At 39.0% G+C, this 25149-nt stretch overlaps 1 protein-coding gene across 10 annotated transcripts in view; it reads left to right on the top strand.

The window, feature by feature from the left end:
• Nucleotides 1–7045: 7045 nt before the first annotated feature.
• The window catches only part of TENT2 (terminal nucleotidyltransferase 2), a 73839-nt gene continuing 55735 nt past the window's right edge, over nucleotides 7046–25149 (top strand). For 2 of the 10 annotated variants that reach the window (XM_071098766.1, XM_011730070.3), the window contains exons 1-5: nucleotides 7046–7360; nucleotides 7639–7703; nucleotides 14155–14328; nucleotides 14540–14629; nucleotides 17843–18080. In XM_071098766.1, coding sequence (XP_070954867.1) covers nucleotides 14192–14328; nucleotides 14540–14629; nucleotides 17843–18080 — 465 coding nt within the window. In that variant the 5' untranslated portion in view covers nucleotides 7046–7360; nucleotides 7639–7703; nucleotides 14155–14191. Of the gene's footprint in view, nucleotides 7704–14154; nucleotides 14329–14539; nucleotides 14630–17842; nucleotides 18081–25149 lie in introns of all 10 variants that reach the window. The other 8 variants (XM_011730069.3, XM_011730066.3, XM_071098763.1 and 5 more) reach the window with 6 other exon arrangements.

Genomic DNA, 25149 nt, shown 5'->3' with positions numbered 1-25149 from the left:
AATGTCCTGAAGACAAAATCGCCTCCAGTTGAATACCATTGATACAAATTAATAGTCCTTATATTCTTCACTGCCATTCACTTGCAGTTTTAAAAAACTTCCAATTTTATTTAAGAATGTTCTTAATGAAGCAATGAAAATTGCAAATTGGATTGTTTTGACCCATGAATGTACATCTCTTAAAATATTCTGTATGAAAAAAAAAAGCATTTATAAAGCACTTCTGCTGCATACCAAAGAACTTTCAAACAAGTGCTTTTCTCTAAGCACTTGTGGGAATGAGTTGCAGGCTGAACTCACTGATTTATCGTGAAACACCATTTTAATTAAAAGATCTATTGACAGACAAGCTGGTTATTCAGACTTAGGTACTTGGAAAACATTTTCATGACAATAAATAACATCTATTTGTTGACAGTGACATAACTGAACTTTCAAGCAAAAATAACAATTTGGTAAAGGTTGCATCATCACTACTGTGATCTTGATTGCTTCCAAATACTTAAAGATTCTGGCCGGGTGTGGTGGCTCACCCCTGTAATCCTCCACTCTGGGAGGCTGAGGTGGGCAGATTACCTGAGGTCAGGGGTTCGAGACCAGCCTGGCCAGCATGGTGAAACCCCATCTCTACTAAAAATAAAAATAAAAAAATTAGCCGGACATGTTGGCGCGTGCCTGTAGTCCCAGCTACTCGGGAGCCTGAGGCAGGAGAATTGCTTGAACCGGGAGGCGAAGGTTGCAGTGAGCCGGGATCGTGTCACTGTACTCCTCACTGGGCAACAGAGTGAGACTCTGTCTCAAAAAAAAAAAAAAAAAAATTAAAGACTCTTCTGATGAGATTGGAAGTGATATTAACAAATGTGATGTGTTTGATAATGTAAGATAAAATGTGTCAAGATTTGGAAGATCTGCATAAGTCAGTGAACCAATATTTCTAAATGACGAGTGTAACATCACAAATCATGCATGGTTTGAGAGATTTATTCAAAGTGCAACATGGGGTCGGGTGCGGTGGCTCGTGTCTGTAATCCCAGCACTTTGGGAGGCTGAGGTGGGCGATCACCTGAGGCCAGGAGTTTGAGACCAGCCTGACCAACATGGTGAAACACCGTCTCTACTAAAAATACAAAAATTAGCCAGGCTTGGTGGTGGGCGCCTGTAATGGAGGCTGAGGCAGGAGAATTGCTTGAACCCGGGAGGCAGAGGTTGCAGTGAGCCAAGATCGTGCCACTGCACTCCAGCCTGGGTGACAGAGTGAGACTCTGTCTCAAAAAACCAAACCAAACCAAACCAAACCAAAACAAAAACCAAAGTGCAACATGGACCAAAAGCTTTTTTTCTTTTCAATTTTAACAGCTTCTTTGAGGTATAATTGAGACATAATAGATTGTACATGTTTTTACATATAAATACACAAACGAAACTACCAGAATCAAAATAATGAACATGGGTATCATTCCCAAAAGTTTCCTTGTATTCCTTTTATCTCTCTCTCCTGCCCTTCTTTGCCCTTACCCGTCCCCTACACCCTCATCTTCCAGGCTGCCATTGACCTGCCTTTTCTCACTAAGGATTTGTTGTTTTGAAATTTTATATAAATGGGATTATATATACTTTTAAAAAAATCTTTTTGATTTCTTTCACTGATCGTAATTATTTCGAGATTAATCCATGTATCATTGCTTGTGTCAGTAATTTATTTTTATTCTGAGCAGTATTGTACTGCATGGATATGACATGAATTGTTTATCCACTTACTTGGTTTTAATTTTTTTTTTTTTTTTGAGACGGAGTTTTGTTCTTGTTTCCCAGGCTGGAGTACAATGGCACGATCTCGGCTCACCACAACCTCTGCCTCCCGGTTCAAGTGATTCTCTTGCCTCAGCCTCTTGAGTAGCTGGGATTACAGGCATATGCCACCCTACTCTGCTAACTTTTGTATTTTTAGCAGAGACGGGGTTTCTCTATGTTGGTCAGGCTGGTCTTGAACTCCCAACCTCAAGTGATCCACCCGCCTTGGCCTCCCAAAGTGCTGAGATTACAGGCGTGAGCCACGGTGCCCAGCCTGGTTTTAATTTTTATCTTAAATTTATTTTTAATTTTGTTTTTAGAGATAGCGTCTCACTCTGCTTGTAGTGGTAGAATCAGAGCTCACTGCAGCTTCAAACTCCTGGGCTCCAGGAATCCTCCCTGTTCAGGCTCCCTAGTAGGTAGGAGCAAGTTTGTCTAAACCTCAACCCACAGGCCGCATAAGGTCCAGGACAGCTTTGAATGCAGCCCAACACAAATTTGTAAACTTTCTTAAAACATTATGATATTTTCTTTCCAATTTTGTTTTTTTGAACTCATCAGCTATTGTATTTTATGTGTAGCCCAAGACAATTCTTCCAGTGTGACCTACGGAAGCCAAAAGATTGGATACTCCTGGTATAGGCACATACCACCATGCCTGGCAAAATTTTTAATTTTTTTTTTGTAGAATGGGGGTCTTACTATGTTGCCAGGCCGGTCTCCAACTCCTGGCCTCAAGCAATCCTCCCACCTTGGCTTCTCAATATGCTCAGGTTACAGGTGTGACCACTCTCAGCCCATTTGCCTGTTAATGGGTATTTGTGTTCCAAATTGTTGGATTTTTTTTTTTTTTTTTTTTTTTGAGACAGGGTCTTGTTGTGTCATCCAGGTTGGAGTGCAGTGGTGTGATCATAGCTGACTGCAGCCTCCACCTCCCAAGCTCACACGATTGTCCTTCTTCAACCTCCCTAGTAGCTGAGATTGCTATTTATTTTTAGTAGAAACAGGGTTTCACCATGTTGCTCAGGCTGGTCTCCAACTCCTGGCGTCAAGCAATCCTCCTGCCTTGGTCTCCCAAAGGGTTGGGATTATAGGCAATTACAAATACAGTTGCTATGAACATTTGTGTGCAAGTCCTTCTGTGGACATGTGCTTTCATTTCTTTTGAGTAAATACCTAGGGATGGAATGGCTGAATCACATACAAACAAACATATGCTTACCCTTTTAAGAAACTTCCTAAGTTTTTTCCAAAGTGGTTGTACCATTTCACATTCCCAATAGTAGTGTATGAATTTCAGTTGCTCTATGTTCTGACAAATTCTTGGTATGACTAGTCTTTTGGAATTTACCATTAAATAGGTAGGGTATGTTGTTGAGGTCTTAATTTGTATTTTTCTCTTAATCTGTATTTCTCTAATGACTAATGATGCTGCATATCTTTTCATGCCTTTATTGTCATCCATATATGGCTTCTTTGATGAAGTGTCTCTTCAAACCTTTTGCCCATTTGTTTTTTGAGTTATTATTGAGGTATGAGAGTTCAGAAAGTAGACACTCTGGATATAAATTCTTTTTTTTTTTTTTTTTTTTTTTTTTGAGATGGAGTCTTGCCCTGTCACCCAGGCTGGAGTGCAATGGTGTGATCTTGGCTCACTGCAACCTCTGCCTCCCGGGTTCAAGCGATTCTCCTGCTTCAGCCTCCTGAGTAGCTGGGACTACAGGCGCCTGCCACCATGCCAGGCTAATTTTTGTACTTTTAGTAGAGACGGGGTTTCACCATATTGGTGAGGCTAGTCTCGAACTCCTGACCTTGTGATCCACCCGCCTCGGCCTCCCAAAGTGCTGGGATTACAGGCGTAAGCCACCTCGCCCGGCCTGGATACAAATTCTTTACCAGTGTCCGGAATGGTGGCTCACACCTGTAATCCCAGCACTTAGAAAGGCTGAGGCAGGTGGATTGCTTGAGCCAAGGAATTCGAGACCAGCCTGCGCAACATGGGGAAACGCCATTCTCTGTAACAAATACAATAATTAATCAGGCATGGTGCTGCACACCTGTAGTCCCAGCTACTAAGGAAGCTGAGGTGGGAGGATCACTTTAGCCTGGGAGGTTGAGGTAGCAGTGAGTCATGAGCATGCCACTATACTCCAGCTCTATTGAGACACAGCGAGGCCCTGTCTCAAAAACAAAACAAAACAAAACCACATACAGACACATTCTTATCAGATACATGATTTGCAAATAGCTGCTTCAGTTTTTGGCTTGTCTTTCCATTCTCTTTCTGGGGCTGTAGTGTGCTATGATGATGCCATCATACTCCTGGGCTCAAGTGATCCTCTGCCTCAGCCTCTCGAGTAGCTGGGACTACAGGTGCATGCCACCATGCCTGCCTCAAGTATTTCTGATGCTGTTGTAAATGGTATTTTAAATTTTAATTTCAGATTGTTCATTGCTAGTGTACTACAAATGCAATTGACATTTGCGTATTGATTTTATGACCTGTAGTTTTGGTCATTTATTTGATCTGATATTTTTTTGTAGATCTTGTGCCAGAGTTTTCAACATGTCACCTACAAATAAAACCAGTTTTACTTCTTCTTTTCTAATTTGAATGCCTTTTTTTTTCCTTGCCTTATTGCACAGGCTAGAATCCCCAGTACAATATTGAACAAAAGTTGTCAGAGCAGAAATCCTTGCCTTGTTCCTGATCTTAAGGTGAAAGTGTTGTTCTTCACCATTAAGTGTGATGCTTTTTATAGACACTCTCTATTAAGTTGAGGAAGTTTCCTTGTAATCTTAGGAATGGATATTGGATTTTGTCCAATGCATTTGCTGCATGTATTGAGATTATCAAATGCTTTTTCTTTTTCAGTCTGTAAATATTGCTTGATTTACCAATGCTAATTCAACCTTGCATTCCTAGGATAAGCCCCTGTTTGGGCCTATAATGTATTATCTTTTTAAATATATTTTTTACATATTTATATATCTTTTTTTCTAATATAATCTACTCTTTTACTGCCTCGTCTCATGTAAACTTGTGTAATTTCCCATTGGGTCCACCTTAGGAAACAGTCTTTAAGGTTTTCTCCATAAGACAAGTACCAGTATACTCTTTTATGGTCAATACAATGCTAATTCAACCTCGCATTCCTAGGATAAACCTCTGTTTGGCTATAATGTATTCTTTTTTTATATACTGTGAAATAAAAGTGACTAGAATTGTGCATATTATGCTTATGAGAGATACTGGTCCACAGTATACTTGTTTAATATCTAGAGTTTGGGTATTAGTTTAATGCTGGCCCCATAGAATAAGCTGGGAAGTATTCCCTCCTCTTCGATTTTCTGGAGGACTTTATCTAGAATTGGAATTATGTTTTTCTTATATATACCGTGTTAAAACCATACAAAAGAAAGCCTAAGTGGCTGTAATACTATCAGACAAAATATACTTCAGAGCAAAGAACATTGTCAGGAAAGAGGAGGGTCATTTGTAAAGTGGATAATTTCACAATGATGAAACTTTCGTAAAGGATAAATTCATACAAATAAGAGAGTAACTATGTTTATGCAACTAATAGCAGAGTTTCAAAGTACATGAAGCAGAAATTGATAGAATTACAATTAAAAAAACCAGTAATAGTCAGAAATTTTAATACTCTCAATAATTAGTAGAGTAAGTAGACAGTAAATCAGAAAGGATATAGATTTGAACACTAATATCAACCAACTTGACATGACTGACATTTATAGAACACTCCATCCATGTGCAAAAAACACATTCATTTCAAATGCAAGACAGACTATACTCTGGGCCACAGAACAAGTGTCAATAAGTTTAAAATTATTAGTATTGTACGAAGCATCTTCTCTGATCACAATGGGATTAAATCAGAAATCAGTAACAGGCAGCTATCTGGAAAACTCCTCCACTTACGAAAAACACAAGAAACCCATGGTCAAAAAAAGAAAGCAATAGGGAAATTACAAAGTATTTTGAAATGAAGGAAAATGAAAATACAATATATCAAAATATGTGGGATGTAGCTAAAACAGTATAGAGGGACACTTATCACACCAAATGCCTGTAGAAACAAGAGACATCTAAAATTAGTGGTCATCAGTTTCTGAGTTAAGAAACTAGAGAAACAAAACAATAAATTAAAAAATTAAAAAATAGCAGAATAAAGGAAACAATAAACATAAGAGCAGAAATCAATAAAATAGAAAACAGAAAACCAGTAGAGAAAATCCAAGAAAGCAAAAACGGGCTTTGAGATTTGAGATCCGTAAAATCGAGAAACCCCTCGCCATGTCGATCAGAAAAAAAGATGACACACAAATTACCAATTTCAGAACCGGAGGGGTCAGATTTTATAGACATTAAGTGGACAATAAAGGAATACAGCTAACAGATTTGCATTATTAAACAATTTAGACATTTCTACAAACTATTAAAGCTCACTCAAGAGGCGGTATCAATAAATATTGGTTGAATTAGTGAATGCCAGCTATTACTATGGGCAGGGTTTTAGAGAGAAACGAAAGCATTTTTTTTTTTTTTTGAGACCGAGTCTCGCTCTGTCGCCCAGGATGGAGTGCAGTGGCTCGATCTCGGCTCACTGCAACCTCCGCCTCCCGGGTTCAAGCGACTCTCCAGCCTCGGCCTCCTGAGTAGCTGGGATTACAGGCGCGCGCCACCATGCCAGCTAATTTTTGTACTTTTAGTAAAGATGGGGTTTCACGATGTTGGCCAGGCTGGTCTCGAACTCCTGACCTGGTGATCCGCCCGCCTCGGCCGGTCAAAGTGCTAGGATTACAGGCGTGGGCCACCGCGTTGGGCCAAAGGAAGCATTTTCCTTCCAAAGAAGCTCTCAGGTTACTGCAGGGGCAAAAAAACAGATAAAGCTTAATGTTGCTCCGGGGCAGAAGAGTAGAGGAGCATTGCTTAAAGAAAGGCTTCTTTGGCGACAAGTCACTCCGCCAACACATGAAGGACCCACGGAAAACGTTAGAGTTAGAACAGCTGCACGTGAGTTCACACAAGGGGCCCAGAAGTGGCCCTCCGGCGACTGCCTGCTCCCCAGTCCTCCTAGTACAGCCCTAACCCTTTCCCAACTGGTGCTGGCAGCAGTTAAGAAACCACCTCCTTCCAAGTCCAGCTGTCTTGCGCCTGCGCATTCACGCAAAGCGCTCATAGAAGGCGGGAGGGAGGGCGTTACCGGAAGTGTGACCTCTCGCTCCCCGTAGCCTATTCTCATCCGGGGTCACGTCGATCTTCCGGGTGTCTTTGACAGGGTACTCTACGCCGCTTTTTCTGCGACTTTTTGGTCTTCCGCTTTTTGCCACCGCCCCCAACCTTCTAAATCCTTGCGGCTCCTATCTTTTATTGTGTTACTCCTCCCCTGGCAGCCGTGCCGGGGGTTAGATCGCAGGCAGGGTCGGAGCTGGGCCTAGCTGCCCCACGGGCCACCACTACCTCCTTTGGTTCGAGAGAAAGCTACGACCGAGTACGCCCATCCGTCCCAGCTCGGGCCTTGGAACTTCTGAGCGGGCAGTGCGGGTAGGCCCTGCTTAGTCCTTCCCGGAGGACACCTGTGAGTTTAGGGGGTTTCGGAGAGGAACGCAGCGGTGTAGGCCCAGGTCGGGGGCGGGGCGCGAGAAACTTTTTCCGAAACGGTAGCGTTTTGTTTTGAGTGGGAGGTTCCGGCAGTATCTCTTGGTTATTCCAAGTTTATGGGCGGCCCCTGGGCTGCTTGTACATTTTGAAGAATCTTAGGACCGCTTACTTTGTTTACTGGTTTTTCTCGTTCTCGCGTACTCCCTCGTCCACCACTCCAGGACCAAAAGAGGAAGATAGTCTTGGGACCCCTGCATGGTGTTTCAAAGGGTGGTAAAGAACTAAGGTAAATAGCTGGATTAATTAAAAAATTTAAAAGGCATTTATCTTTTAAGGCTTAATTAAATGGCATAAAATTGCCTCAGCTTTTCACTTATAGGAAAATGCACAGGTTAAGACTGTTAGTTGTGTACGTTCTTGTTCAGCCTTTGTAGAAAGGCTTTTCGTGTCTCAAGGTGAGAACACGAAAGGCTTATGTGTCTCACAACTTATGGATTCTCTAAATTACTTGTCTTATCTCTTTCAACTCTTTGTTTAAAATAGCAGATGTTTTTCATTAGGGTGAACAGAGAAGAAACAAAGGGAAACTGTAAAACACAATCTTAATAACAGATGTGCAGTGTATGATTTTGTGAGGAGAGAGATTGTAACTGATCACTAAATCTGTGTTTTTATATTACAGGTAACATACTTAACTTTTGTAAATATCTTCATATTGTATGGTTCAGTACCACAAGGCTTCCAACACGTACTGATTAACAGCCATAAGGCTATTAATTTATACTGATTAATAGCCAGTAATAGTGACGTTACTTTGTTGGTGTGAATAGCCCTAATTATGCCTGTTAATTATGCCTGAAAATGTCTTGTAACAGCCTCCATGTGAAACAGGCCATTTATGAGTTGTTTAAGAAATGCCCGTTTGGAGCCATGTGACTAGATTATTTTTTGAAGACTTGGGTGTAATTCAATTCTTAGCCAAAGGGAATATCCTGTTCAAAACCTGGAAGTGGTTTTCACAGTGGGTTGGTAGGATTTAGGAATTGGATTTTTCGTATTGTGGAGAAAAGAAGTGGGTTTGAGGGATCAAAGATATTTGTACAAAATGGACAGTATCTTGGTTTAGCCAGTACAGTTCTGGTTTTTATACTAGGTATATTCTGCTTTTCAAAGAATCTGATGAAGGAATTATATATAACCTTGAGTGTTCTCTAATTTGTTGGAGGAGAGGTCAAGTTGAGGACAGAAATTCCAGGTTGCAAATTACAGGACCAAATACTTTATCACTAGAAATTACTACGAATTAATCTACTTTTTTTTTTTTTTTTTTAAGACGGAGTCTTGATCTTGTCTCCCAGGCTGGAGTGCAGTGGCATGATCTCGGCTCACTGCAGCCTCCGCCTCCTGGGTTCAAGTGATTTTCCTGCCTCAGCCTGCCGAGTGGCTGGGATTATAGGTGACCACCACCATGCCCAGCTGATTTTTGTATTTTGTGGTAGAGACGGGGTTTCACCATGTTGGCCAGGCTGGTCTCAAACACCTGACCTCAGGTTGATCCATCCGCCTCGACCTCCCCAAATGCTGGGATTACAGGTGTGAGCCACGGTGCCCGGTGGAATTAATCTACTCTTTTACTGCCTTGTTTCACGTAAACCTGTGTAATCTCCCATTGGGTCCACCTTAGGAAACAGTCTTTAAGGTTTTCTCCATAAGGCAAATACAGTATACTATTTTATGGTCAAGTACAGATTGTGGAACTGATAACTTTTAAGGTAAGGAAAATTGGATATTGCCAATATCTGGATTTTATGTGTCTCTCATAAAATTTGTCACATGGAAGATGGTAGAAGACCACAGTAAATGTGGAGTAATGTTTTATATAACGAATCCCTACTTACTGAGGAAACCTTTCATTCAGAGTATGAAGAAAATGAAGATTTAAAATTTTGTGGAGGTCCCCTTATTTCTGTTATAGTAATAGTTTTACTGTATTTTATTTTGTGAAACTACATTCTGTTTAAAAAATGATTATGTTGTTTATGATAGATAATTGTTTTGATGTCATTTTTATTTTCATCAAAATCAATGTGAAATATATTAGAAAAAAGGAATAGAAATTCATGGGCGTTTCATTTACTTCTTTAACTCTAGATGTCTTTCAGAATACCTATATTGATGAACATAGAATGAGTGCCTCAGAATGATTTTCCCCGACTTGAAGTCTACCTTCGTTAAGAGCCTGACTTGAGGGCCAAAATTCATACTGAGGAGAGGCTGGCAGATCCTTTGTTTTGCAGGGGCTCCAGAGCTTGATATATTTCTGGGAATTTGGGATAGGCTGAACTAGATTTCTGCCCCAGAGTAAACATCTGGCTGTGGACTCATTCTAAGTTTTTAAGCTGGGGATAATTTGATCATTAACTTTGTAGAGTAGTTCTGGGCCACAAGACATCTTTAGATTTATTCTTAGTTTGGTTTTGGCTGTGTATAGGATGGAAACAAAGTGCGGTCTGGGGCTCTTAATGTCATTTTGGATCTTCAAATCTTAATATACATGGACCTTATTCAGTTATAGAGGAAAAACAGCATGTTTTTATAGGTATAAACAGGTGTCTATAAAGCAAAATTTGTTACAGTGAATTGTGTTTAATAGCATTTTCTCATAAATCCTATGAAGTAGGATCCTATGTTTTATGGGAAATTAGGTTAGGGAACCAGGGTTAAAAAAGGCCAAGAAAGAGTGTGAGCCTGAGCAAAGGATGAAGTGTTCGTTGCCCATCTTGAATCTGGCAATCCAATATTTTTCTTTTTTCTTTTTTTTTTTGTTTTTGAGACAGGGTTTCAAAACTCCAGCCGTTGACCAGGCTGGAGTGCAGTGGCACAGTCTCCTTGGCTCACTCCAACCTGCGTCTCCCTGGCTTAAGTGATCCTCACACCCCAGCCTCCGGAATAGCTGGGACTTCAGATGCACACTACCACACCTGGCTAATTTTTGTTGTGTCTTGTTTTTTTTTTTTTTTTTTTTTTGAGACGAAGTCTCATTCTTTCACCTAGGCTAGAGTGCAGTGGTGTGATCTCCGCTCACTGTGACCTCTTCCTGCTGGGTTTAAGCGATTCCCCTGCCTCAGCCTCCCAAGTACCTGGGATTACAGGTGCCTGCCACCATGCTAGCTAATTTTGTATTTTTAGTAGAGACGGGTTTTGCCATGTTGCCCAGGCTGTTCTCAAACTCCTGACCTCAGGTGATCTGCCCACCTTGTCCTCCCAAAGTGTTGGAATTATAGGCATGAGCCACTGCACCTGGCCTAATTTTTTTTTTTTTTTTTTTTGAGACGGTGTTTTGCTCTTGTTGCCCAGGCTGGAGGGCAATTGTGCGATCTTGGTTCGCTGCAACCTCCGCCTCCCAGGTACAAGCGATTCTCTTGTCTCAACCTCCCAAGTAGCTGGGATTACAGGCATGTGCCACCACGCCTGGCTGATTTTTTTTGTATTTAGTAGGGATTTCACCATGTTAGTCAGGCTGGTCGTGAACTTCTGATCTTGGGTGATCTATCTGCTTCGGCCTCCCAAAATGCTGGGATTATAGGTGTGTGCCACTGCATGCGGCCTAATTTTTGTATTTGTTGTAGAGATGAGATTTTATCATGTTGCCCAGGCTGGTCTCTAACTCCTGGGCTCAAACAATCTGCCTGCCTCAGCCTCCCAAAGTTCTGGGATTATAGGGGTGAGCAACTGCCCAGCCCAGGATTATTGTATGTATTTTTACTAGGGGATTCCCTGGAATGCTGCTTAGTTCGAGATACTTGTCCATTTCCTCTGAAGAAGCTAGGGTGTACAGGTGAGGAAATATGATAGGATTATTTTCTTTTTTTAAAATCTCTTATAAAAAGACATAAGGGTCTGCTAAAAAAAGTTGACAGACTTGTTTTCTGGAGGTTAACCTTGTCTCTGGTCCAAATTAGAGTCAGGCATTTGGGATGAGGTCCGATGGTGGTTCATAGAATTTTGTCCACAAGCTGTTATGAACCCTGGACTGGTGAGCCTTGTTATCTGTGGCCAACCTAGGGAATTTTAATCTTATGGAATTGAAAAAACAAGGAACAATGTTTGTGAGGGATTTATTTATTTCTTCCCAGATCTTTCTTTCTCTTCCCTGTTGTCTCTTATAGTTTTTTCCAGCCCTCCTAGTCACAATCCCCAGAGGCGACTATTTCGATTCTTCTGGCTACCTAGTTTTATTTTTCTCTGTTGTTTAAAAAAAAAAGAAAAGTAAAGTAAAGCTTCTATACTTCATTCTTTTGATTTATATTTACTGCAAATGAGGATTTAGCACTTTTTGTACCCTCTGTCATCCTCCATATAAAACTTGTGATATATAAACACAAATGTATAATATAATGTCATATATAAATAAATATATAATAAATTTTATATGGTAGCTCAGTTTAAAAAAATCAGTATATTCAATCTTTATTGTAAGAATCAGGTAGGTAATTATGATTATATTGCCTTTTTTATATTACCTATTGAGTGTTTTTTTCTTTGGTAATTTATTTTTAACTAGCTACTTTTCTGTATTTCTAAAATTATTTCTACTCTGTTAACAGAACTTTTCTCTATGGTCAAATACATCAGGTAATCTACCAGTTGATTTTTTTTTTTTAACTTAGATATCTTCTTGAAGCCCTGCATCCTGCTATTCTAATTTGAACTGTTAGTCATCTTGGGGCATTTACTTTGTTTCTGCCCTACATCAGATCTCCCTTTTTCTGGATTCCAGGTTTTCGTTTTCTTTTTTGATAACTTACCTAAGAATGTTTCTAGTTGCCCTTGCATTTGATAGTACAGCTAGGTATAGAATTTCAGCCTGAGAGCATTTCCATCAGAGATTTGAAGTCATGAGTCCATGTCCTGTGCTATTGAGAAGTCCAAAGCCATTTTGATTGCTTGCCATTTGTTTATACCGTTTTCTCCTTCTGGAATATTTTATAAACTGCTTTTTTTGTGTGTAATATTCGGAAACTTCAGTATAATATACCTTGACATGTAACTTTTTTACTGTGCTTTGTACTCTTTAGGTCCTTTCAATCTGAGGATTGGTGTCTTTCAGTCTTTGGCATTTTTTTGTTTTATTTGTTAGGTGATGTCCTGTGTTTTTTTCTGTTCTTCCTGGACCTTCTGTTATGTTAGATTACATAGTTTAATAGTCTTCTGTTTTCTCTTCTATTGTCTTGCCTCCTTCCTGCCCCTACCAACTTTTCCTTTTTGTTCTTTCTAATACATTTCCTCAAAGTTACCTTTTAACTTTCTTCTGGATAGTTCTGCTTTCAATTTTATAATTTCCCACAGCCTTTTTATTTTATTTTTTTGAGATAGGGTCTTGCCCTGTCACCCAGGCTGGAATGCAGTGGCATGAACATGGTTCACTACAGCCTTGACCTCCTGGACTCAAGCAGTCCTCCCACCTCAGCCTCCTGTGTAACTGGGACCATAGGCACACACTACTGTGCCTGGCTAATTTCTTTGATTTTTTTATAGAGACAGGGTCTTACTTTGTTGCCCAGGCTAATCTTGAATTCCTGAGCTCAAGTAATCCTCCCACCTCTGCCTCCCAGAGTGCTGGGATTGTAGGTGTGAGCCACCGCACCTGGCCCCTTTCTTTTTAAATAGCATATTCTTGTTTTATATATACAATGTCTTTTCATTAATCTGAGATTTTTTTTTTTTTGAGTGTTCATTTGTTCCTGACATTGTTTCTGTTTATTCCCAGGTTTTATTTTTCTTCTGGTGATCCATGGATGCCTATTTTAAGTGAAAATATCAGGAGTCTAATTAGAAACTCTAAAAATGTGTGGGTAGGGCCTGTCAACTAGTAGGCTTCATGTTAAGTTGATTAGGTAGCTAGCTTGACATTTTCTTGATGCATTCCCAAGTATTATTATGTTACAGGTTCTCTTGTTACTATGTTACATAGTTTCTCTGTCATCTTGTTTTTTCATAAAAGAGTTTTCTAATTGCTTGCTTTGAGAAAGTGGGTTGAGGGGTCCTATTTTTCTTTGTAGACTTTACCTGATACTCGTTTTCAGTTTATTACCTTATCCAATCCTTTGTAAGACTACAACCTTATTGTATGAGTCATTGCAAAGAATAAATATTTACTTTCCTCCCTGGATCAGTGAAGGATTCTGATTGCTTTGTATAGTTTTTCCCTATTCCTAAGGAACAGAGCCCTCTTTTATTGGAAATCTTTTATATAAATTATGTAGACTTTGAGGGGAATCTCAGAATTTTATAAATTGTTAAGACAATATAAAATCCATTCCGTATATGATTGGACCTGTAAGAACCAAATTCTAGGAATCAGGATGTCATGTGATGGTTTATACCTTTGTATAAATTAGATTGAGAATAAATGTAAGAATCTGTGGGATTTTATTAATGTCAGGTGATAACTTGATTTTCTAAAAGATTTTTTGATATGAGGGTAAATGTAGTAGGGTAAATTCATCAGAAAATTAGAAATGTGCATGTATCTTGCATTTGAATAATGCTAATCTTAGATTTAGAATTTATTGTTTGTTTCCTTTTGTTACCTACAGTGGCACTTAGGAGACCTATTTAACTTTGCAAATAAAATTTGTAACTTGATAACTAATTGTTTTAAGTTATTGGATAATAGAAGTGTTTAGTATCTTTAAACTATAATAATTTAATATTGTCTTTTAAAATTATCCTAGGTAGAAGAATACATGTTCACTTCCAGTGAACAAGAGCATGTTCCCAAACTCAATTTTGGGTCGCCCACCCTTCACTCCAAATCATCAACAACATAATAACTTCTTTACCCTGTCACCTACTGTTTATTCACACCAGCAGCTTATAGATGCACAATTCAACTTTCAGAATGCAGAGTAAGTATGGTGATATTTTGGCCCATGTTGTTGGTAAATTTCATTTTCTATTTGACATAAGCCCTTTTTGTATGAAACTTTCGAACGCGGAGAATATGTCGTCACATTTTTTTTTTTGATAGGGAAGTATTTAATTTTTTTAAAGAGATTGGTTTTGTTTTTAAAGAAAAAATGTGTATATTATTACTGTTCTTTTCTTTGATTTTGATAGCTTGTCTAGAGCTGTGTCATTACAGCAGCTGACATATGGAAATGTCAGTCCAGTACAGACCTCAGCTTCCCCATTATTTCGAGGAAGGAAGTAAGTACTTCTTAATTATTTTAAAAGAATATTTTTGCGTTTCTGAGAACTCTGTAACAGTGTATCTTGAATTAATGTTGTATGGACCCTATGCCCTGTGTTTTGTTTTCCGGGACCTGTACGATCAGATCAGTCATGGAATTTTAACATTTTTTGCATTTAAAAATTTTAGGGGTTCTTTTGTTGATTTGTTTCTGCTTTATTGTATGTTTGTTTCTGCCCTACATGAGATCTTCCCTTTTCTATATTCCAGGTTTTCTTTTTCTAGAATAAAGCTAAGTTTCCTCAGAAAACCACTTTTTAATTGAGATTTTTTAACTAAATGAGATGGCCTTCTGTATTCATTTGCTAGGGTAGGGTTGCCGTAACAGCGTACCACACATTGGGTGGCTTACACAACAGAAATTTATTTTCTTACAATTCTGGAGGCTAGATCAAGGTGTTGGCAGGATTGGTTTCTTCTGAGGCTTCTTTTCTTGCCTTGTAGAAGACTGCGTTGTCACTGGGTCTTAATATGGTTGTTTCCCTGTGTTTTCTGTGTCCTCATCTCTTCTAAGGACACCAGTCATATTGGATTAAGATTCATCTTAAAGGCCCCACTTTAACTTAGGTAAAGGTAACTTTTAAGAGGTCCTCTCTCCAAATACAGTCACATTCTGAGCTCCTGGGGCTTAGGACTTCAGCTTTTGAATTTCTAGGGGGACATAATTATAACATTTTCTTTCTAGTAAACTTTATGTTTTGATTTATCTGCATCCTACACAGGTAAGGTTCCATGATAACAAACATTGTAGTGAAAATTTCTGTGTAACATAAAACTTCCTATAGTCAAGTCAGGAGTCAATTAATTTTAATCTATTTGATTAAAAGAAATTCATTTATTACAAAATAGAACTTGAGAGGTGATTGTTAAAATAACATTCGGCAATATTTGAAAGATACCACTGTTACTTAAAAACCTATATAAACATTCTATAACCTTTACGTCTCATAAAAAAATAACACTATCGGTGAACAAGGTGCTGTAAAAAAAAATAATAACACTAGGAATTATTAATGGCTCATTATGTAGTAATCATTATTCTAAGCCTTTACAATTAATGGTTTGATTAAATCACATAACACTGAGGTAGGTACTATTATCCCTTGCCTGTTGAGGAGAAAGCTGACTCACACAAAGGTTAAGTAACTAGTTACTCAGAAGTGACATAGCTGGGATTTGAAATGTTGTATGTCTCTGAGTCATATGCTTATAAGCACTACAGTTTGTTCTTCAAAATTGTCATTGAGAAAAGTTTTATAATAATTCATTATTATATATTGACTATAATTATAGTATTGACTTTATTCAGATTTTGTATTTTAGAAATTGCCTTCAGAGCCAATTTGTGAATTAAGAATGAAAATAAACTCTATTAGACCGGGCGCAGTAGCTCACGCCTGTAATCCCAGCACTTTGGGAGGCCAAGGCGGGCGGATCACGAGGTCAGGAGATTGAGACCGTCCTGGCTAACACGGTGAAACCCCGTCTCTACTAAAAATACAAAAAAGTAGCCGGGTGTGGTGGCACGTGCCTGTAATCCCAGCTACTCAGGAAACTGAGGCAGGAGAATGGCATGAACCCGGGAGGTGGAGCTTGCGGTGAGCCGAGATTGCGCCACTGCACTCCAGCCTGGGCGACAGAGTGAGACTCTGTCTCAAACAACAACAACAACAACAAAAATCTCCAATTAATTTGTAGTTAAACATATTTTTAATATTAAAATTGGCATTCTTATTGGAAGATATTCAGCATATACAGCTCTAAGATACTTTATGTTTAAAATTATTAAATAAACTTTTAGCATTTAGCACTGTATACTTTACCTGTGAGTAGGGGTTCCACTTATTTTGCAGATCTGTCAAGGAGAGAGAAATTGACATAATCCCAGAGGAGTGTTAAAAAATCTTCTGTGGGCTGGGTGCAATGGCTCATGCCTGTAATCCCAGTGCTTTGGGAGGCCGAGGTGGGCGGATCATTTGAGGTCAGGATTTCAAGACCAGCCTGGCCAACATGGTGAAACCCCATCTCCACTAAAAAACACAAAAATTAGCTGGGCATGGTGGCGGGCGCCTGTAGTCCCAGCTACTCAGGAGGCCGAGGCAGGAGAATAGCTGGAACCGTGGAGGCAGAGGTTGCAGTGAGCCGAGATTGTGCCACTGCACTCCAGCCTGGTGACAGAGGAAGACTCCGTCTAAAAAAAAAAAAAAAGAAAAAAACCTTCTATGACCCATAGAATTTTCAGGCTTAAAAGGAATTGGACCATTTTCTGTGTCATAAAGTGTTACCTACATGAACAACTTAATATAGCAATGAAGTCAATGTCTTTTTTTGCAACAAATATTTACTCTTTAATGATTTTTCCCTTTTTATTTTGCAAATATTTAAACCTCCAGAAAAATTTAAAGAATAATATAGTGAATATCTGTATGCCTTTTGCTTAGATTCATGAGTTAAAAGTTTAACATTTGATTTCTTTCTCTTTTTTTTTCTGCCCACCTGCTTTTTTTCCTGAACTATATAAAAGAAAGTTGTTGACACCATTTTATTTTACCTTAAAACATGTCAACTTATTCCTCCTGAAAACAAGGCTTTTCTTCTATGTAACCAAAATACCTTGATTATTCCCAAGAAATTTAATATTAATAAAATAATATTATCTGAGTTGCAGCTCATTTTCGAATTTCTTCATTTGTCCAATGTCTTTATAGCTTTATTGAAAAGTGTCTCTTAATTTGGTCTTTCCTGCTGATGAATCAGAACATAGGTATATTCAAAGAGCCCTTTTTTATAACTAGCACTCAACTCAATCTTATCTTCCATATGTTATAGTTTGGATCTTTTCTTCTTAGTAATTCTATAAATAGAACTTTTCCTACAAAGTTTTCACTACTGAGATGAAACATTGGGGTAGTTCAAATATAGGAGACTAACTTCAGTATATACATGTAGTTTTTTCTGTCTGCATTATTACTATTTTTTTCTAAGGTGTTGAGAGGCATTTCTTGTGCTGAACGTGAATATTTTTAAGAGCCATATAAAGCTAATAATGTGACCTTATTGAAAGAATCATAATATTGTCATTATCTCTTATGATATTTATATATTTTTAATTGCTTTTTGTTATTAAAAAGTTGTATCTTTAATTACTAAGGTATATTGCTTGTTTTCAGGAGATTAAGCGATGAAAAAAACCTTCCTCTTGACGGTAAACGGCAACGTTTCCATTCACCCCACCAAGAGCCAACTGTAGTTAACCAGATAGTGCCTTTATCAGGTGAACGAAGATACTCAATGCCGCCATTGTTTCATACACATTATGTACCAGATATAGTCAGATGTGTTCCACCTTTTCGAGAAATACCATTTTTAGAACCTAGAGAAATCACACTGCCTGAGGCCAAAGATAAGGTAATAATAATGTAGATTTTAGTTTTGCCTTTTGGGAATTTAGTATAAATAATGTATTAATCAAAAATATTTAATATCCTGGATTAAGTAGAACATGCCTTTTTTTCTTGCAATGTTTAAAGTACTATTCAGCCTAATTTTCTGTCTAAACATTACTCTGATTTTTGGTAGCTATTCTTTTATAAAAGTGTAGCTGTCAGGAAATCAGATTTTCCCTGATGTATGAAAATTTTATTAGAACCCAAACACTTTCTTAGTTTAGAGAACTGCCCTGTTACTTGTTCTTACTGAAAAAAAAAAAAAGTTTTTTTCATATAGCTATCGTAATAGAGTGTTAGAACACATTTTATTTTGGGGAGTCACTGAGAAAAACAATACATTCAAAGTGATACAGTCAACAAAGATTTATCAAAAACATTTATAAAAAACATTTTCAGTTAAGTGAAATGAAGCTATTTAAATAATTATTCTTGGAAAATGACATTGTCAGCATTGGGGAACAATGAGTTATTTAACATCTAATACTAGAAACATATCTCTCCCCTCCCCCATATTTAGTGAAACCTAATACGGTTTTTCCGAGTAATTGAGAGGGTTTATAATGTAAATATCTGCATTCTCTTGGGTTGTCTGTGGTTTATACTTGCTGTTTTTGCATTTTCAAAGCTGCCACACTCTTGAGAAATGAGATATTTGTAGGCTAAGGAGAAGGACCATGAAGAAAATACAGCAACTTTGTTTTACTCGTCTTTGAGTTCCTATCAACCAGCGTAGGTCTGAAACATAGTAAGTGTACAGAAATGTTGGGTCAGAAAAGCAACATCTGCTTCATTCCTTAGTTGTGCTGCTTTTTTATTCCTCTGTTATTCTTTTGTTATTTAAGTAAGTTACAATTATACCATAAAATTCACCCTTTTAAAGTGTACAGTTCAGTGGTTTTGAAATATATTCCGAAAGTTGTGCAACTGTACTATCTGATTCCCAAACATTTTCATCACCACCAAAAGAAACCACGTACCCAATAGCAGTCATTTCTCCTGCTCCCTGGCAACAACTAATCTATTTTCTGTCTTTATCCCATCCTGGACATTTTATATAAATGCAGTCATTCAATATGTGGCCTTTTGTGTCTTGCTTTTTTCATTTAGCATGTTTTCAAGGTTCGTCCATGTTGTAGCATACACATCAGTACTTCATTCCTTTTTATAGCTGAATAATATTCCATTGTATGAGTAGACCTCACTTTGTTAATACAGTCCTCAGTTGGTGAATTTCTGGGTTGTTTCCACTTTTCATCTGTTATGAATAGTGCAGCTGTGAATATCTGTACAGATTTTTGCATGGACATATGTTTTTACCTCTCTTGGAGTGAAATTGCTTGGTCTTATGGTAACTCTGTGTTTAACTTTTTGAGGAACTGCTGAAGTATTTTCTAAAGTGGTTGCACCATTTTACATTCCTATCAACAGTGTATAGGTGCTGTACATTCTTTACATGCTTGCTGAACTTGCAGCACTTGTTACTGTCTGTCTTTTTGATTATAGCCATTCTAGTGGGTATGAAATGGTATCTCATAGTGATTTGGATTTGCATTTCCCTAATGCCTAATGATATTGAGCATCTTTTCATTTGCTTATTGGACATTTGTATATCTTCTTGGGGAAATGTCTATTCATCGAGATACCTTGCCCATTTTTAAATTGGACTGTTTGTCTTTTTACTGTTGGGTTGTAAGAGTTCTTTATGCATTCTACATATTAGACCCTTACTGGATAATGATTTGTGAATTTATGCTCCCATTATGTGGCTTGTCTTTTTACTTTCTTTTTGGTATCCTTTGAAGCACAAATACATTTCATTTTGATACAGTCCAGTTTATCTATTTTCCTTTGGTTGGTTGTGCTTTTGGTGTCATATCTAAGAAACTATTGTACAGGGTCACAGAGATTAATGCCTATGTGTTAATTTTTAAATTTTATTTATTTATTTATTTTTATTTTTTCCTTGCCCTGCCTATGTGTTACATTTTATAGTTTTAGTTCTTACATTTAGGACTTTGATCCATTTTGAGTTAATTTTTGTATATGATGTAAAGTAGGGGGTCCAACTTTATTCTTTTGCTGTTGGTCCAGTTGTCCCAGCAGCTTATTGAAGAAACTGTTCTTTTCTCCTCTGCAACTTTTTTTTTAACCATATTGAAATAGGAAAAACAATCAGTCAAAATCAGTGGGAGAAAGGAAAAAGGCAAAGGAAACTGAGGAAAGATTAACTTGGGTTTTTTTAGTTAGTTTTTTTGGGTTTTTTTTGAGATGGAATCTAGCTCTGTCACCCAGGCTGGAGTGCAGTGGCGTGATCTTGGCTCACTGCAACCTCCACTTCCTGGGTTCAAGCGATTCTCCTGTTTCAGCCTCCTGAGTAGCTGGGATTACAGGTGTGTGCCACCATGTCCGGCTAATTTTTGTATTTTTAGTAGAGACGAGGTTTCACTATGTTGATCAGGCTGGTCTTCAACTCCTGACCTCGTGATCCACCCACTTTGGCCTTTCAAAGTGCTGGGATTACAGGCGTGAGCCACGGCGCTCGGCCTAGTTTTTATTTATTTTTATTTTTATTTTTTGAGATGAAGTCTTGCTCTGTTGCCCAGGCTGGAGTGCAGTGGCGCGATCTCGGCTCACTGCAAACTCTGCCTCCAGGGTTCAAGCTATTCTGCCTCAGCCTCTCGAGTAGCTGGGACTACAGGCGCCTGCTACCACACCCACCCAGCTAATTTTTTGTATTTTTAGTAGAGACAGGGTTTCACCATGTTAGCCAGGATGGTCTCGATCTCCTGACCTTGTGATCCACCCTCCTCGGCCTCCCAAAATGCTGGGATTACAGGTGTGAGCCACCGCGCCTAGCCACCTGGCTAATGTTTTTAATTTTTTTTTTTTTGGTAGAGCCAGGGTCTTGCTGTGATACCCAGGGTCTTGCTATGATACCCAGGCTGGTCTTGAACTCCTAGCCTCAAGTGATCCTCCCGCAGTGGCCTCCCAAAGGGCTGGGATTACAAGTATGAGCTACTGCGCCTAGCTGTTTTTACTCATTTTAAAGACTATCTTGTAATGCCATAATATGAAAGCCTATGGTATAAATCAAATCAGATCAATCCTTTGAATGAACATTTAAGAATCTTTTTGCTGGGTGTGGTGGCTCACACCTGTAATCCCAGCACTCTGGGAGGCCGAGGTGGGCAGATCACAAGGTCAGGAGTTCAAGACCAGCCTGGCCAATGTGGTGAAACCCCGTCTATACTAAAAATACAAAAATTAGCTGGGCGTGGTGGCAGGCACCTGTAGTCCCAGCTACTTGGGAGGCTGAGACAGGAGAATCACTTGAACCCAGGAGGCGGAGGTTGCAGTGAGCTGAAATCACGCCACGGCCCTCCAGCCTGGGCAACAGAGTGAGACTCCGTCTCAAAAAAAAATAAGAATCTTTTACTGGTTTTTTAAGGTATGTATGCTGATAGCCCTGTTTTCTATGGAATTCATTGTGATAAACTATTGAAAGCTCTCTATTTTTACTTGGATTTGTATGTTGTGATAGTTAACTATTAGAACTAACTAACTACGAGTTTTGCATATGAACTAGGCAAATTTTCAATTTCAGTAAATTTAATAACAATTCACATTAGTGTCAGCGTAAACCATCTGGCAAAGTACCGTTCTGTATCAATAATGTTTTAAAATTAGTCATATAGAAAGAGATACTCCTAAATATTTAGAATTAGGGATTTATCTCAGAAGGCTAAAGATAAATTGTGTAATTGAACCAATTTCTTTATTTTCCTTTTTTGAGACAGAGTCTTGCTCTTGTTGCCCAGGCTGGAGTGTAATGGCGCTATCTTGGCTCACTGCAACTTCCACCTCCGGGGTTTAAGCGATTCTCCTGCCTCAGCCTCCCAAGTAGCTGGGATTACAGGCACGTGCCACCATGCCCGGCCAGTTTTGTATTTTTAGTAGAGATGGGGTTTCACCGTGTTGGTCAGGCTGGTCTCAAACTCCTGACCTCAGGTGAACCACCTGCCTGAGCCTCCGAAAGTGCTGGGATTACAGGTGTGATCCACCACGCCTGGCTGGAACCAATTTCTTTGAGTGCTACTCTCTACCTGTCAAGTTGTGGGAGAAAGAAGGCAAGCAGTTAGTTTTGTGCTTATTTTTTAAGTGAACACTTTTTAAGAAAGCTAACATTGATGTCTCTTTTAGGCATTCTACATATGCTATCTCAGTTAGTCTTTTCAGCAACCCCATGACATGGATGTTATCCTAATGTTATTGAGGCTCAGAAAGCTAAATAACTTGCTCAAGGTCATAGCTCGTAAGTGGTAAAACCAAGATTTGATCTCTGTCTCTAAAAATATGAAGAAAAGGAGTTTAAGATACTTAAAATCAAGGTTAGGCAGATGACATTCTAACTCTAATACCAGGTGATCTGTGACAGTGATAATTAATATTTATTGAGTATCTGTCATTACTGGCATTGTGTTTGACAGTTTGTATGGTTTACTGCTGTTTACTTCTGTAGAGTGTAAAGTGAATGGAGGATTCAGTGTGAGATAAAGTGGGGCAGTGGTTTGAAGCCTTGAATGCAAGTAAAATGCTATCGAAGGTTTTAAAGTAGAAAAATAGCACAGTCAGATTTGTATTTTTAGAAAGTCGTTGCTGTATAGTGAATTTGGTTTAGAATGAAGTGGGCTTGGAAGATGGTGATCACCTTGAAGACTGTTACATTCACCCTGAAGATGGTTGACCCCCTTGAAGACTGTTAAATTCATCCTAATGAGAGGCGCTGAAGCTTTCAGTTATGGTAGATGGTAGTGAAAAAGATGTGGGAGATAATATATAAGGAAAATTGATAGAATGTGTGGAATAATTGAGTGTAGAAGAGAGAGGGTGAAAGAGACATGAATGACTCCAATGATTTGATTCTGGGTTACTAGTAGAGATAAGGAACCTAGATTTGGGGTATATAGGCTGATTGAGGAAATACTCGAGTTATTTGTACTATGAGAGAATCTACTATAAAACATTTGTGCTCCTGAGAAACTTCATGTCCTGCAGATTGCACACTAATGATATAGGGCTTATGGGAAATAGGGTTGGAACAGGCTACTCAAAACCTAAACAGTTTTGTAACCAGAACACTATCAAGAATAATAATTGATATCTTGGGAAATAACTTGGACAGACCAGGCAGGCAGTTTGGCACGGCTAGATGCTGCTGCAGGGGATATTAGAAATATACAAAATAGAGTTGAGATGCTGGCTTGTGCTGGGCATTGAGACAGGCAGTTAAAAATGGAGCTCTAAGTCAGTGAGGCTGCTGTTAAGGTAGAGACAAAAGGAAATACACCAGCACAGAGCTGTCCGAGGCTAGGAGTATGTTTTCTTGAGCAGGAATCTTGGATGCAAATGCTTTTTAGTTCCGTTAGATCTGTAAGGACTACATACTGAGGGGTTTTTTTCTTTCTCATGACAGTTATAATTCTACAGTTACAGCTCCATGTACAAATCATGTACAAACCCAACTTACATGTTGTATTGATACCATTCCCCTGTTTACCAATCACATATAAGCTAATTGGTATTGTAGAAAAATATAACTGTATTGACAGTATATGTTTGGAGTTCAGAAGTAAGGTTGGGCTGGAGATAGGGATCCTGAAGAGATCTGAAACAAAAGTGACAGTTGAAACTCCTAGAGTAGATAAGATTTTTAATTTATTTAGCATTCAAATATTTGTGAGCTCTAGGCATGGGAGATACACTGTTTTTCTAAACATACATGGTCTCTACATTTAGGTACAGCATAGTGAGAGGAGGGGGAGCCATTAAAAAATAATCATACATAGGCCGGGCACAGTGGCTCACGCCTGTAATCCCAGCACTTTGGGAGGCCGAGATGGGTGGATTACCTGAGGTTAGGAGTTCAAGACTAGCCTGACCAATATGGTGAAACCCTGTCTCTACTAAAAATACAAAAAAATTAGCTGGGCGTGGTGACGTGCGCCAGTAGTCCCAGCAACTCGGGAGGCTGAGGCGGGAGAATTGCTTGAACTAGGGAGGCAGAGGTTGCAGTGAGCCAAGATTGTGTCACTGTACTCCAGCCTGAGTGACAGAGCAGGACTCTGTCTTCAAAAAATTTAAAAAAAAATGCAGATCACAATTTTATTTATATAAACGCTGTGCAGGAAATTACTGAGTGCTGAGAGAATGCATTTGGGGTCTCAGGGAAAACCTGTTAGAGGAGACATTATTTGAGTTGAGATCTGAAAGATGAATGAGTTAACTAGTTAAAGAATGGTGGAGAGCTGGGTACGGTTGCTCATGCCTGTAATTGCAACACTTTGGGAGGCTGAGGTGGGTGGATCGCCTGAGGTCAGGAGTTCAAGACCAACATGGCGAAACTCCATCTCTTCTAAACATACAAAATTAGCCTCGTGGCAGGTGCCTGTGATCCCAGCTACTCGGGAGGCTGAGGCAGAGAATTGCTTGAACCCGGGAGGTGGAGGTTGCAGTGAGCCAAGACCACACCACTGCACTCTAGCCTGGGAGACAGAGTGAGACTCCATCTCAGAAAGTAGTGGGGATGGGGAGACTGCTTTAGAGAGAGGAAATAGCATGTTTGAGGTTCCTAATGCAGAAAAGAGAATGGAGTGTACAAATGACTGAAAGGAGGTCAAGATGGCTAGTGTTTCATGAATTAGAGGGAAAGTGGTTGAAGGTGTGGTAGGGGAGGTGGGAAGAGGGGCATATTTTGCAAGGACTCCTAGGCCATTTTGGTCTTTAGCTTAAGAACAGCAGGAACCTATTCAGAGGTTTTTTTTTTTTTTTTTTTTTTTTTAAATGCGGTGGACAGATAAGTTAAAAAGGTTATTTTCACTGCACTGTGGAGAGCAGATTGAAGTTGAGCAAGCATGGATGTAGAGAAGTTGTTGTACTATAGTATTTCAAGTGAGAGGCAGTGGTACCTTGAATTAGGAAGTGCTAGTAGTTATGAAGAGAAATTGATGGATTTAAGCTGTATTTTAGAG

This window comes from Macaca nemestrina, chromosome 6 (genome assembly GCF_043159975.1).
Source record: "Macaca nemestrina isolate mMacNem1 chromosome 6, mMacNem.hap1, whole genome shotgun sequence".
NCBI lineage: Eukaryota > Metazoa > Chordata > Mammalia > Primates > Cercopithecidae > Macaca > Macaca nemestrina.
The sequence above is the reverse complement of the archived record's forward strand: the minus strand, read 5'-3'. Positions and strand labels throughout refer to the sequence as shown.